We start from the raw sequence: 13,085 nt of genomic DNA on the forward strand, positions 1-13,085 counted from the left end.
AGCGTTTCGATAGTGAAAGTACATAAAAGGTAAACATGTCATGGCTGGGACACCACTGGTCCGCGCCATTTTTTACAGGCGCAGGAAATCCCCAGCCAGCAAAGCAGTCCTCCAATTTCACTCTGGCGAATTAAAGCTGCAGTTTACACTAACTGTTGCTGCACAGTAAACGGATCCAAGAGCCAATAGATTCTTCCTGAAAATCGCCAGCGGAGATGCAATGATGTTACTCGCATTAAGAAGCGGTCGTTGTGCATTCAGCAGCAACTGTGTGTGTTCGTGCAATGACACACGGGACCCCCGGAACCGAGCCCTCTCTTACCTCCCGCTTCTGCTCAAGTCGCGCTCGGGCTGCTCGCTGCATGGCAGTCGGGACCCCGCCAAACTAACCGACAGCAAGGCACCCCCTCAACATCTGAAGCGAAACTGATTGTAAAAAGGAGAGAGACTTGACCACAGCCAGTCTTTGGATGGGACGGCTCTTTGCACTCGCCTTTCAATAGTACACAACGCCACGGAATTAACATCTGTAAATATATGTGCGTTTACCGTCAGATTGTGCCATTATAAATCTTGCAGCCGCATTTTCATATCAGCGAATGTGAGGGTGCCGTTAATATTCCTCCCCTTTATCTGTGGAAGTAAGGCAAGTAGACGGAACACAATTGCAATGTGACTTAGGTGGTTTCCACTACATATTTGCATATGGATTTAATAGAACCAAAGCATGAAGGCTTAGAGCTGTGTCCGTTGTCCAATCATGGACTTACTCCTCCGGAAGGAGGTTCTTACTTATATAAAATTATATATAAATTTATCAGAACATAAAACAGGAGCGCAGGAGACAAGTGATTACTCTGTAGATGCTGAAATCTTGAGCAATCAACTAAAGAGTTTCGACCCGAAACATCATCCTGTGTGTGAAGGAACAGCATATGCTGGTTTACACCGAAGATAGACACAGAATGCTGGGGTAACAGCGGGTCAGGCAGCATCTCTTGAGAAAATGAGACATTTTTTCTCCAGAGATGCTGCCTGACCCGCTGAGTTACTCCAGCATTTTGTGCCGAGACATTATCTGTTCATTTCCCTCCATAGACGCCGCCTGGCCTGCGAGTTCCTCGAACAGCTTGGTTTTTTCCCTTGTAACTACTTGGGTTAACAGAACATTTTATGTGGAAAATTAAATCCAAAGGTACTTCACGGAAGCATAAATCGGAAAATGTAAACACTCAACAGTTCAGAATAAAAACGGTCTTTAACATTAACTCCCTATCTCTATCCGCCTGCAGTGTTTCCAGCATTTTCTATTTTAGATTACCACAGAGGTATTATGTGAAACTTTCATTTTCCGTATTCATTGCCACTTCCCTTCTCTTGTTCCATTTAATTGTGTTCGTCGTCATTTTTTTTTTGTTTTCCTTTATTTGAAATAGAAGTGGATAGAGGGATTTTTATTTGCTAGTCCCACTTTACCGAGAGGAAAGCGGTGAGGATGGGGTGCATAGGCGAGGCAATGATAAGCAGCGAAATAGTGAAAAGGGAATGCCTCTGATGTGGATGGAGCATCATATAATGGGAAGCTACGGGAGCAGCGGACGAGAGCCGAAGTTTAGGCGCTAGTGAGGTGTAGTGTATATAATGGTAACTGTAACTTTAAGATCCGAGTACGAGACTGATAAGATATTGAATATATCGCATGACACAATCATGAGGCAACCCTGTGTTATGGAGTAAAGTTGAGATAGGAAGATGACCAAGAGAAGGGAAAACATTGCGCGTTTGAGGATTGGAAAGTGACTGTGAGACAATAGGTGGGTTGTGAGCACATGAGAGAAAAATAAGAACGGGTGTAATGGAATATCATTCTTACATTGCATTCATTAATAGACAATAGGTGCAGGAGTAGACCATTCAGCCCTTCGAGCCAGCACTGCCATTCAATGTGATCATGGCTGATCATTCACAATCAGTACCCCGTTCCTGCCTTCTCCCCATACCCCCTGACTCCACTATCATTAAGAGCTCTATCTAGCTCTCTCTTGAAAGCATCCAGAGAATTGGCCTCCACTGCCTTCTGAGGCAGAGTGTTTGTGAGTGGGTACATTCAGAGGCACTCCGGTGTATATAAGTTCTTTATTAGCAGATCATTGGAGTACAGATGCTGGCTACCGTTACCCCCAGCTCTCAGGATAGTCTCCGAACGAACAGTGCTAACACCAGGATAACGCAGTACAAAACCCGGCCTGGATTATGGACCGGATGCACAACAGTAAAACCAGACATGGATCTACAGCTTACCGACATCCTAATATAAGGGATGAAAACAGCAACTACGACAAAAGCTAAGCAGAGGAGGATACAAATTTAATAAGATAAATGTAAGGGAACGGTAAGGACTGTAATTAATCAGAGTCCATAATAAGTATCTAGCCACAGTCTTGGTACTTGGCTTACAGACCCGTCCTGCATGAGTACGATACAGGCCCTCCACTGTACCCGTTGTAGGTGGCAGCACCGTAGGTGGTGGTTCAAACGGCACTGGTCTCGCCACAGACTTTTGCACCGGTGACATCACGGGTGACTGTGTAGGCGATTTTATGGGTGATTCCACCACCGGCACCAGTGGCTCCTTTGTTGGTGTAAAGACCAGCTTGCGGTCTGCCGACGCCTGGTTTCCATTGGTCTGTAACCTGCCATCTGTGACCACCGTGTCGCCATGCGAATGCTGCTGAGATGGCACTGGCTCATTCACCGGTAGAAGGTGTTTTCTGTTCCCCCAGTAGGTTCCTCCTTCCCATTGGACAAGATAGGACCGCGGCTCCTGGCAGGTCCCACTAACTACGCCCATATCATGACCCTCCGACAGAGGCTGGAGAGGACGGCTAGACCTGTCGTAGTATGCCTTCTGGATCTGCCGTTTATGATGCAGCTGAGCCTGAACAGATTGGGGCTCGTGAACACGGGGCTGCAGCAGGTGTCTTGCAACAGGAAGGGTGGTACGAGTTTGTCTGGACATCAGACGCTGGGCCGGCGAACCCAACACCGGGTCACGTTAAACGTTACGGAGATTGAGGAGGTCCAGGTATACATCATACTCGGCTCTTCTGGATCTCTCCATGCACTGTTTGGCATTACGAACAACCCTCTCGGCTAGCCCGTTCGACTGTGGCTGCTGGTGATGTGTTTAAAATCCCAGCACGTAGCAAAGTCCTTGAAACACTGACTGGTAAATTGACCGTCATTATCCGACATGAGGGTGTGAGGAGACCCATGGACCGAGAAATGTCTTGCCAGCTTTTGAATTATCGCCGCCGAGGAAATTGTGCGGAGCAAATAGATCTCAGACCACGCGGAATAGGAATCCACCAGAACCAGATATTGGTTGCCACGCCACTCAAAAATGTCAGTGGCCACAGAGGACCAGGGTAAATCAGGAACTGGGTGCAGCAAAAGCAGTTCCCTTTGCTGATGTGGGGCCAAGCTGTTACATACTGCACATGATTGCGCCCTCTGGTGCACGTAGTCAGACATAGCAGGCCAGAAAAATATTATCTTCGCTCGCTGAACCTTTGCCTCAGAGCCTGGGTGGCCCCTATGCATTGCATCGAAGTACTGCTGCCATAGTGAAGCAGGGATCACCGCTTTGTGGCCTTTCATAATGACCCCGTTCTCGATAGCCAGATCATCTCTAAAAGGGAAGTACGGCTGTACAGAGAGCAGTAACATATGCAACTTGCTCGGCCAACCGTGTCGAATGACGGACACGAGTGACTGCAAAGTGTCGTCCTCCGTGTGTGCCACTAACATGTCCAGACAAGACGAGGGGAGATGATCGACCATCATTACGTCAAAACAATCCTTCTCGGCAGCATGCCCATGATAGGTCTTCCTGGGCGCACAGGACAGGGTGTCAGCCAGGTGCATGTAAATCAGTGTAATGTCATATTTTTGGAGATGCAGCATCATCCTTTGCAGTCTCGCCGGGGCAGCATGGAGTGGTTTGTTCAATAGAGAAATCAGTGGTTGGTGATCAGTCTCCACAATGGCAGTCTTCCCAAAAATGTAGTTATTGAACCTTTCGCACGCAAAAACAACCGCCAACAGTTCTTTCTCGATTTGTGCGTTGCTTGTCTCCGCGTCCGTCATGGTCCTTGAGGCATAAGCAATGGGCTGGTCATCCTGCAGCAGCGCCGAGGCCGTACTGGGATGCGTTGCAGGTCAGCGTAACTGGTCGATTGACGTCAAAATATGCCAGGGTGGGAAGACACGACATCAGGTGTCTGAGAGCGTCAAAAGTTCGTTGTTGCTCATGCCACGTCCATGCAATGTCTTTGTGAGTAAGCTGTCGCAGTGGAGCAGAGTTCGCTAAATTGAGGAATAAACTTGCCAAGATAGTTCACCATGCCCAGGAACCTCTGCAGGCTGGTGACATCAGTCGGTACTGCCATCTCACTGATGGCTGCTGTCTTCTCAGGATTAGCCTCGAGGCCCTCACTGGTGAAAACATGTCCCACATAGTTCACCTTGTTGACACGGAACCTGCATTTGCTGGGGTTGAGTTTCAAGTGTACCTCCCTGGCATGATTGAGTACCTTCCTTAAGTTGACATCGTGCTCCTGCACGTCCTTACCCGCCACGATAATGTCAACAACAATCGCACAGGGGTATCTGTCAAAGAGCTGCTCCATAGAGCGTTGAAACACTTCACTGGCCGCGTTAATACCGAACGGCATCCGCAAGAATCTGTTGCATCCGAAGAATGTGCTGAAAGTAGTGAGCAGAGATGATTTGTGGTCCAGGGGAATTTGCCAGAATGAGCTCTTGGCGTCGAGAACGGAGAACACTGTCGCCTTGCCCATGTGTGCGGCCACCTCCTCCACGGTGCGCATGAGGTGATGAGGTTACTTGAGTGCGGTGTTTAAATCCCTCGGGTTGATGCACATACGTATCTCCTGCTTGTTCTTCTTGGTGGCGGCTACCATCGAGGACACCCAGTCAGTGGGCTCCGTAACAGGAGTAATAACTCCCAGAGCTTCCCTCCTGTGAAACTCTGCCTTAACCTGGTCTCGCATGGCGACTGGGATGCGATGAGCAGGGCGGACCACGGGTCTCACATCCGGGTTAATAGTCATTGAGTATGTGACAGGCAGCCTGCCCAGTTCGTCACTGAAGAGATCCTTGTAGTCCGTGAGGATACGTCGTGTGGAGTCTGCAAGCTGATGCACGGCCTTGCCGAATGAAACCAGTCCCATGTCAATACATGCATCAATGCCAAGGAGAATTGCAAATTGTACGATTGTGCCGCGAGGTGGCACTGTAGCTCCACCACTCCAAGAGGAAGCACTTAATTCCCCCCGCATGCTGTGAGGGTTGCGTCGCATGCTTTTAATTCTTCAGCTCTGTGAAGCCTTGAAAACTCGGCATGAGATATGACATTGCATGCCGCACCTGTGTATCTTCACAACAACAGGCACATTGTTTATCTTTAATGTGACCATGGGAGCTTTGTATTTAATTAACTGGTCCCGGACAGAGTGTGTATTGAGGCGAACTCCATCCACTGAAGGCATACTCTCTAGAAAGTTTACAGCATCACTATCAGAGAAGTCGTGTGAAGGCTCCGAGTGTATCAAATGTACAGCTTGTTTTGTCTCAATCGTATTGGAACTTCTGCATTTCCAGAAATGATTTCTTCGTTTGCAACCATGACAAATCTGTCCAAAAGCCGGGCATTTCTCCCGTTTGGCTATGAGAGTAACCACAATTAGTGCAATCGTTAACAAATCTTATGCCAGACCTGCCAGGCTGGGCTTGTGTCACTTTGAACGGTCGACGTTCCTTTCTGATATATGGTCCTGTCGAGTCAATGCAGAAAACAGGCTGAGGCACGGCACTCAAAGATTTTGTTAAAGTACGGCCACTTCTGACACCATGTTTGTGAGTGGGTACATTCAGAGGCACTCCGGTGTATATAAGTTCTTTATTAGCAGATCATTGGCAGTACATATGCTGGCTACCGCTATCTCCAGCTCTTAGGATAGTCTCCTAACTAGCAGTGTTAACACCAGGATAACGCAGTACAAAACCTGGTCTGGATTATGGACCGGATGCACACCAGTAAAACCAGACATGAATCTACACAGATAATTCCACAGATTTACAACTCTCTGACTGAAAAAGTTTTCCTCATCTCCTTTCTAAATGGCCTACCCCTTATTCTTAAACTGTGGCCACTGGTTCTGGACTCCCCCAACATTGGGAACATGTTTCCTGCCTCTAACATGTCCAATCCCTTAATAATCTTATATGTTTCAATAAGATCCCCTTTCATCCTTCTAAATTCCGGTGTATACAAGCCTAGTCGCTCCAGTCTTTCAACATACGAGTCCCGCCATTCCGGGAATTAACCTGGTGAACCTACGCTGTACTCCCTCAATAGCAAGAATGTCCTTCCTCAAATTTGGAGACCAAAACTGCACACAGTACTCCAGGTGCAGTCTCACTAGGGCCCTGTACAACTGCAGAAGAACCTCTTTGCTCCTATACTCAACTCCTCTTGTCATAAAGGCCAACATGCCATTAGCTTTCTTCATGTTATTGGTTGCAAAACAAATAACAGATGTAGAGTTTGTCAAAGGAAATAAACTCTCAACAGACAGCTCTTTATGCTAGAATTTATGCTAAGTATTAAAGCCTATGCCTGGTACACAGTTCTTAAAGGTACATTTACACATACATATGGCACGTATCAGTTGTGGGAAAGCTACTAAGCTTAAAGTGACAGAGCACTTCAACAAAGATGACAATGGGAGAGCGAGGATAGCTTTGTTGAGGTAAACCTGAAAAAGAAATACTGTGTCTTTCTCCACAATTGCAACCTGACAAGTTGAACATTCCCAGAATTTGTTGTTGAACTCTCACTGGAGATTTAATGTTCTAGGGCATACAGCAGCTCAGTAGTGTGGCGCAACATCCCAATGTATAGCACAGGGACCAGAAAGGGGATACTGGGCTGATGGCTATGAGCTGGTGAAATAAATTAGTTTTAATCGGGCATTTGGTGCGAGAAAGAAAGTGGGTTGGAGAAGCAATGTTGGAGTTGATGATTATGGTAGCAGAATTGCACAATACTTATGCACAACATTAATGGCATTCAGTGTTTACCCCATCTCACCACAGTGATAGCAAATGGTAGTCTTAGAGAAACTATGAAGTTAAGGGCTCACATCAAGGTGTTTATACTTGCCCGGCGTGTACAGAGAATAGTATACACGAGACACAAATGCTTCTACAAGGTCGTCCTCACTGAACTCTGCCAAAAGCTGCAGCCACATCTGCAAACTTGGAGCAGGGTAGATTGCCTTGGTAGTGAGTGCTGAGACAACTGTGGCGATGCTGAAAGTCCTTTTATTGCATATGCCAGTCTGGAGGAGCCCAGTGAAACACAGAAGAGATGGCATCCAACTGCTTGCAGCAGTGGAGATATTTTCAGCATTGTTGGTAGGTCCATTAAGGCACTCTGTTCAAAACATTCAACAGTATAGCACACTCAGAGGTTTCAATCCACAATGGCTGCACCAAAAATGATGCCCAGACCAATTCTTATCTGCCTGCACATAATCCATCTCTCCGTTCCCTGGGTATATGTGCCATCCAAGTCCCCTGAATACAACTATCATGGCTGCCTTTACCACCACCTCCAGCAGCGCATTGCAGGTACTCTACCTTCTGTGTAAAAGACATGGGGTTTCTCCATGCGTTTTTTCTCCCACAATGCAAAGAGGTACAGGTTTTGTAGGTTAATTGGTTTCTGTAAATTGTCCCTTGTGTGCAGGATAGAACTAGTGTATGGGGATCGCCAGTCAGCACGGACTTGATGGGCTGTGGCCTTTTTCCACGCGGTATCACTAAACAAAGAAAAACATGGCCGCACATCTATATACTAAAACTCTCGTTTGTTTGTTCTTGAACTACAGCCAAAACAGTACACGATAGCGCGACAATTTTAGACCCACCTTACTCACCGTTGTCACTTTGGTGCTAATGGAAGACGTTTCATTGAAATCGGTGTTATATTTTTAGTTATTCACATTTAAAAATTTAAATCTATCTCCAAGGGAGGGAAGGAGAGGGAGGATGGAGTGGGGGGGGGGGGGGGGGGAGAGGGTGGGGAGCGGGGTGGAGGGAGGGGGAAGCGGAGGAGGGAGGGGGAGGGATGGAGGAGTGAACGGAGGAGGGAGAGTAGGGGAGGAGGGTGCTAAACCAATGCAGGAGAGGTTTGGGCCCCAACAGGTCCACTTGGTCTAGTCTCCTTTAAACGTTGCTCCTCTCGTCCTAAAGATACACCCTCTAGTATTTGATGTTTCCACCCTGGTGGGGGAGGGGGAGGTTCTGCCTATCCTATCTGTGCTCCTCATAATTGTCCATAATTCTTCCCCTAATCTCCAGTGTTCCAGAGAAAACAATCCAAGTCTGCCCAACTCCCTTTGTGGCCAATAGCCCCTATTCTAAGTATCAGTCTGGTAAACTTCCTCTGCACCCTTTCCAAACCCTCCACACCCTTCCTGTTATTTGTACCTCGAGTACCAATAAATTAAATAGAAGAAATGAACATGACAGGTTTGTGTCGCATGTAATAATTTGTTTGCAGCCACCACTAAACCTGTAAATTTACTTCTTGCAAAACTGCCCATCCTTGATTCTTAAATGCACACCTTACAATGGTGCGACAAGGATGTCACCTATCTGCAGAGACCTTTTTGACTATTATGATTTTTAAATTATCCTCCCCGAGCCTGGCTCTTTTGATTTTTTTCTTAGAATGTATTTGAACTAAAAACAAAAAAGTCACCCATTGTAGGTTATTTTGTGTCTGATTTGTATGAATGATAAAATAAACAGAACCAATATTTTAAGACCCAATGAAGAAATGTGATCAGATTGTCTCCACTGATTTGCCAAAATATAGCTGAAAGTTATTAGCAATTTGAAAAGCAACTACATGGAGCCAAAGATGTAGAATAATTTTTTACTTACTTGCCCACACCTTTCTGCTGGTATAATTTAAAATTCAAAATGTGGGTACATGTTCATTAGATGCTTGCAAAGACCAGTCGTGCTGGATAGCACATTCCTCTATGGTAAATACCTGAGACTCTAGGTCATGCTTAAATATTTTCCAATGTACAAAATTGACTTGTCTTAACAAAAACTACAGAAATTAAAAATTATTTCCTCTGCAATATTTAATAAATTGCTATCAACAGAAATGACAATTTGGTTGCACTCCAGGAATAAAGCCCTTTTACAACAGTGTTCTTAGCTTCACACCATCAGAACTAAATGTTATAAAATACAAAAAAGCATTTCCAGAAGAATTTTATTACAGCAAAGGAGTGAGCGCACAATTTATTACACTAAAAATACTGCTTGAAATACATGCAAATGTACTGACTAAACAGATAAGAAACCTCTGACTGTACATGCACAAATAGTTGTACACATCCTATCAACTAAAACTAAATTAAAACAAACCCATGTCAATATATACAGTAAACTAAAGTACTTTGAGGTTTTATAGGTTCTTTGTGCTATCTTCTACATCAATTACAGCATAATTTTATTTTAGTATTTTCAAACATCTTACACTGAAAAATAAACAAGTGTTAATGCATATTAATAGTCTCAAGCCATTTTTTAAATAAAAATTAACTGTTTGAAAAACTGTCCCTACCTCCCCCCATTTATTTCCCTGCAGGACCCAATCTATATTTGAGTCTCCTTCCACTGGGAATGCATGATTTTATGTAGTTTTCTTAGTTATGGTCCTCATCTTCTGTCGGCAGGCATATGGAGGCACATTTTTATTAGGGTAAGGCAATTGCAACTGGGTTTTCTTGGCAATCTTCCCTTCTGAAGTATCCTGCTCTGGTTTATTGTTCAGCCTATTGACCAAATTAAGAGCTGGCAAAATTCAAGGATGCCTAATGGCATCTGGTGACACTCTTGCAACTCAGGTACACAACCTATTGGCTTGGCGTAACAGTTCCAAGGACCTATTCTCAAAAACACCGATGAGATATTAGAGTAACACGATGAATGCATCGTTACTGATTCTCATCAGTGTGAAATGCATTCACTGCTTGTATCACATTGTTTTCATTTAAAAGTGAATTAAAAAAATATTCATTATGAATTTAAAAGATCTGTATGCTACAACAATGTAGCAAATGCCAGATTTCTGCTGCTTATAAATTGATGTTTAAAAAATAGGAGCAATGACAAATATTGATAAGCTGAGAAATAATATTTAACTTTATTGGAATTCAAATTCAGATGATTTTCTGGAGTTATCTTAAAGCAAGTGCGCCTCTTTGGTATCAAAACCAAATTATAATTTTACAAAATTTGAAGTTACATAATGATAACTCATGATTAGTTTTCAATCCAATCAGTCAGTGTTCCAAAATCAAAGATCTATTTTGGAACCAAGTTGTATTAAGGACACTTCCTAGGGATTAGGGTTTTGATTCAGGAATTAATGCTATGGAGTTCAAAAGATTTAACCATAAAAATACAATGTCAAAATACTGTATTTTCCACAATACAGTCTTAAAGGTTTCCTGATGTTTTCATCTCTAATTGTTCCAATATTTTATTTTTAAATACAATAAATTAATAAAGGACCAAATAAACAAATTTTAATGCTTCGGATTCCATAAATAACTGTCCTAAAAGTATTCTTCTAAGTTCCTTGGGCATCAATTTTACTGGCATCGTTTCTCTATAAAAAGCTATGTACATGTACAACAAAGCAATTAATTTGAATGGTTGTGTTGTTAAGAGTTCAACTCTTGAACTTGCAAAATGTAGAGGACATTGAGATACAATTAGATAGTGTTAAATATGCTTCTTAGTTAGTGAATTTGAGATTATGTGAAGCATCTTCAGTTAAACCAAGCCACACAAGTATTTTTTTTTCTTGATTTAAAAGAAACAAGCACGTTAGTGCAACGATGAAGGCTGTGATTCAGACTGAATTCCAATCAGTGATGGAGGTTGTTGTAGTACTGGTCTGGGATTCAAGCGGGGTGGAATCGGGTTAGTTGGGCGAATTAGTGGTGGCGGAGGTTGGTTAAGAGTTGGTCTTGGCTGTAGAAAACGGGTTTGTTGCTGGAGAGGTGGTGGTTGACGATGAAGAGCAGGAGCTGCAGGAAGCACTGGTCGAAGCAGTGGAGGAGGCTGGTTTAAGCTAGCTACACATGTAACAGCGATTGTAACTGGTGTTGGAGGTGCCGAGGCAGAAACTGGAGGTGATGGACTCTGCAAGAGAATGAAGAATGACTGCATATCTCACATTAATGTCACCATTCCAGACACTTTCAAGTTAGCGTCGAATTAGAATGAATGCATCTATATCTATATACTAAAACTCTCATTTGTTTGTTTGTTTGTTCCTGAACTGCAGCTAAAACGGTACACAATAGCATGACAATTTTAGGCCCACCTTACTCACCATCGTCCCTTTGGTGCTAATGGAAGTTTCATTGAAATCGGTGTTAAATTTTTTGTTATTCACATTTTAAAGTTTAAATCTATGTCCTAGGGAGGGAGAGAGGGAGGGGGGTGAGGAGGGGGGATAAGGGCAGTTGAGGGGGAAGGGGGAGAGGGGGAAGGGGGGGGGAGGGTGCTGCACCAGTGCAGGAGAGGTTTGGGCCCAACAGGTCCACTTGGTCTAGTAACAAATTAAAAAATGTATCAGTTTCAGTGCTTCATTGCAATTGTAAGAAGCTCGTACTCAATTTTTACTGCTGTAAAAAAACTTTTACTTAATAAATCTACTTTAAATTAGTTTTTTTTCTCTTCCATTCTATAGCTCCAGGGTAAATTCCATTATTTAATTTTATAATAATGGGATTGCACTTCCTGCAGTGACTTGCATTCAGAGGTGTTCCCATTTAACTACTGACAGTATCTCTATTCATTCCTCCTTGCAGTAAGAACATATTCTTCTACAAGACCAATGAAGTAAATGTGGCAGTTATATATAAGGAGACAGCATTTAGTTCCATGGACAAAAAGGAGTAAAAAAAAGGAGAAATTGCAGTGCTTCTCACAGATCATTAATACTCATATTGCTTATTTAGTTTCACATATGTACATCACTGGCAAGGCTATCATTAATCACATCTTAATTGATCCCACTATGTGTTATTGAGACACTTTCTGGCTGGGGAATGGTCTAGGGGCGAGTGTTGTGTATGCAGGAGGAACAGCAGGGAAAAAATGAAAAAAATTGAAAGAAAGTTTGATATTCAAATTGTCTTGCTTTATGTGACATAGCTGAATAATTTTCCATATTATCAAGTAGATGGCAGTGTTGCGGCTTTAAGTGAACAGCCATTCAGAGGTTGCACGCATTCAGCACTACTAGAACAGTATCAGTCAAAATAAAAATCCTATGCAATGAGGTCCTGCTTTGGGATCCATGGATTTACACTTGGGGGGGGGGGGGGGGGGGGGGGGGGGAGATGTTATAGGAACCTGAAGGGTAACAATATTTTACACAAAGGGTGGTGGGTATATGGAACGAGCTGCCAGAGGAGACATTTGAGGCTGTCTAAATGTTTAAGAAACATTTAGACAACTGCATGGCTAGGATAGGTTTAGAGGGATATGAGCCAAACGCAGGCAGGTGGGACTAGTGTAGATAGGATAGTTTGGTCAGCGAGGGTCTGTTTCCACGCTGTATGACTATGAGCTGCCTGTAGACTGAAGCTCATCTTATGAGTTGAAACAATATGTACAAATCATATCAGAATCCTAGGACATTTCTCCAAAATATTCTACTTTCTAATGGATTCTTATGAATATATATGGATTAATGTTTGGAGGAAGAGTTGGGGAGGGGGAAAAAACCTACCAGTCTATTATCAAAGGAAAGGTTTGCAAAAATCCTCTGAGTGATGAGGTTTAATTAACAGGCATGACTTGTCTTTTAATTTTGTAGTGAGATCGCAAACTCCAATTTACTGAAGGTCTGATCTTTGGCTTGTATACACGAGGGGCTAAATTAAAAATTA

General features: G+C 43.6%; 2 protein-coding genes across 5 annotated transcripts in view; both read right to left on the reverse strand.

The window, feature by feature from the left end:
• The window catches only part of LOC144596529 (TNF receptor-associated factor 5-like), a 43,019-nt gene extending 42,336 nt beyond the window's left edge, over positions 1 to 683 (reverse strand). For 2 of the 3 annotated variants that reach the window (XM_078404935.1, XM_078404933.1), the window contains exon 1: positions 550 to 683. In XM_078404935.1, the coding sequence (XP_078261061.1) occupies positions 550 to 565 (16 nt within the window). In that variant the 5' untranslated portion in view covers positions 566 to 683. Of the gene's footprint in view, positions 1 to 322; positions 376 to 549 lie in introns of those variants that run through there. The other variant, XM_078404934.1, reaches the window with a different exon arrangement.
• An 8,485-nt stretch (positions 684 to 9,168) lies between these two features.
• Positions 9,169 to 13,085, reverse strand: part of rcor3 (REST corepressor 3) — a 41,398-nt gene continuing 37,481 nt past the window's right edge. For both annotated transcript variants that reach the window (XM_078404938.1, XM_078404939.1), the window contains one exon: positions 9,169 to 11,325. In XM_078404938.1, coding sequence (XP_078261064.1) covers positions 11,008 to 11,325 — 318 coding nt within the window. In that variant the 3' untranslated portion in view covers positions 9,169 to 11,007. The remainder of the gene's footprint in view (positions 11,326 to 13,085) is intronic.

This window comes from Rhinoraja longicauda, chromosome 9 (assembly GCF_053455715.1).
Source record: "Rhinoraja longicauda isolate Sanriku21f chromosome 9, sRhiLon1.1, whole genome shotgun sequence".
NCBI classification, from domain to species: domain Eukaryota; kingdom Metazoa; phylum Chordata; class Chondrichthyes; order Rajiformes; family Arhynchobatidae; genus Rhinoraja; species Rhinoraja longicauda.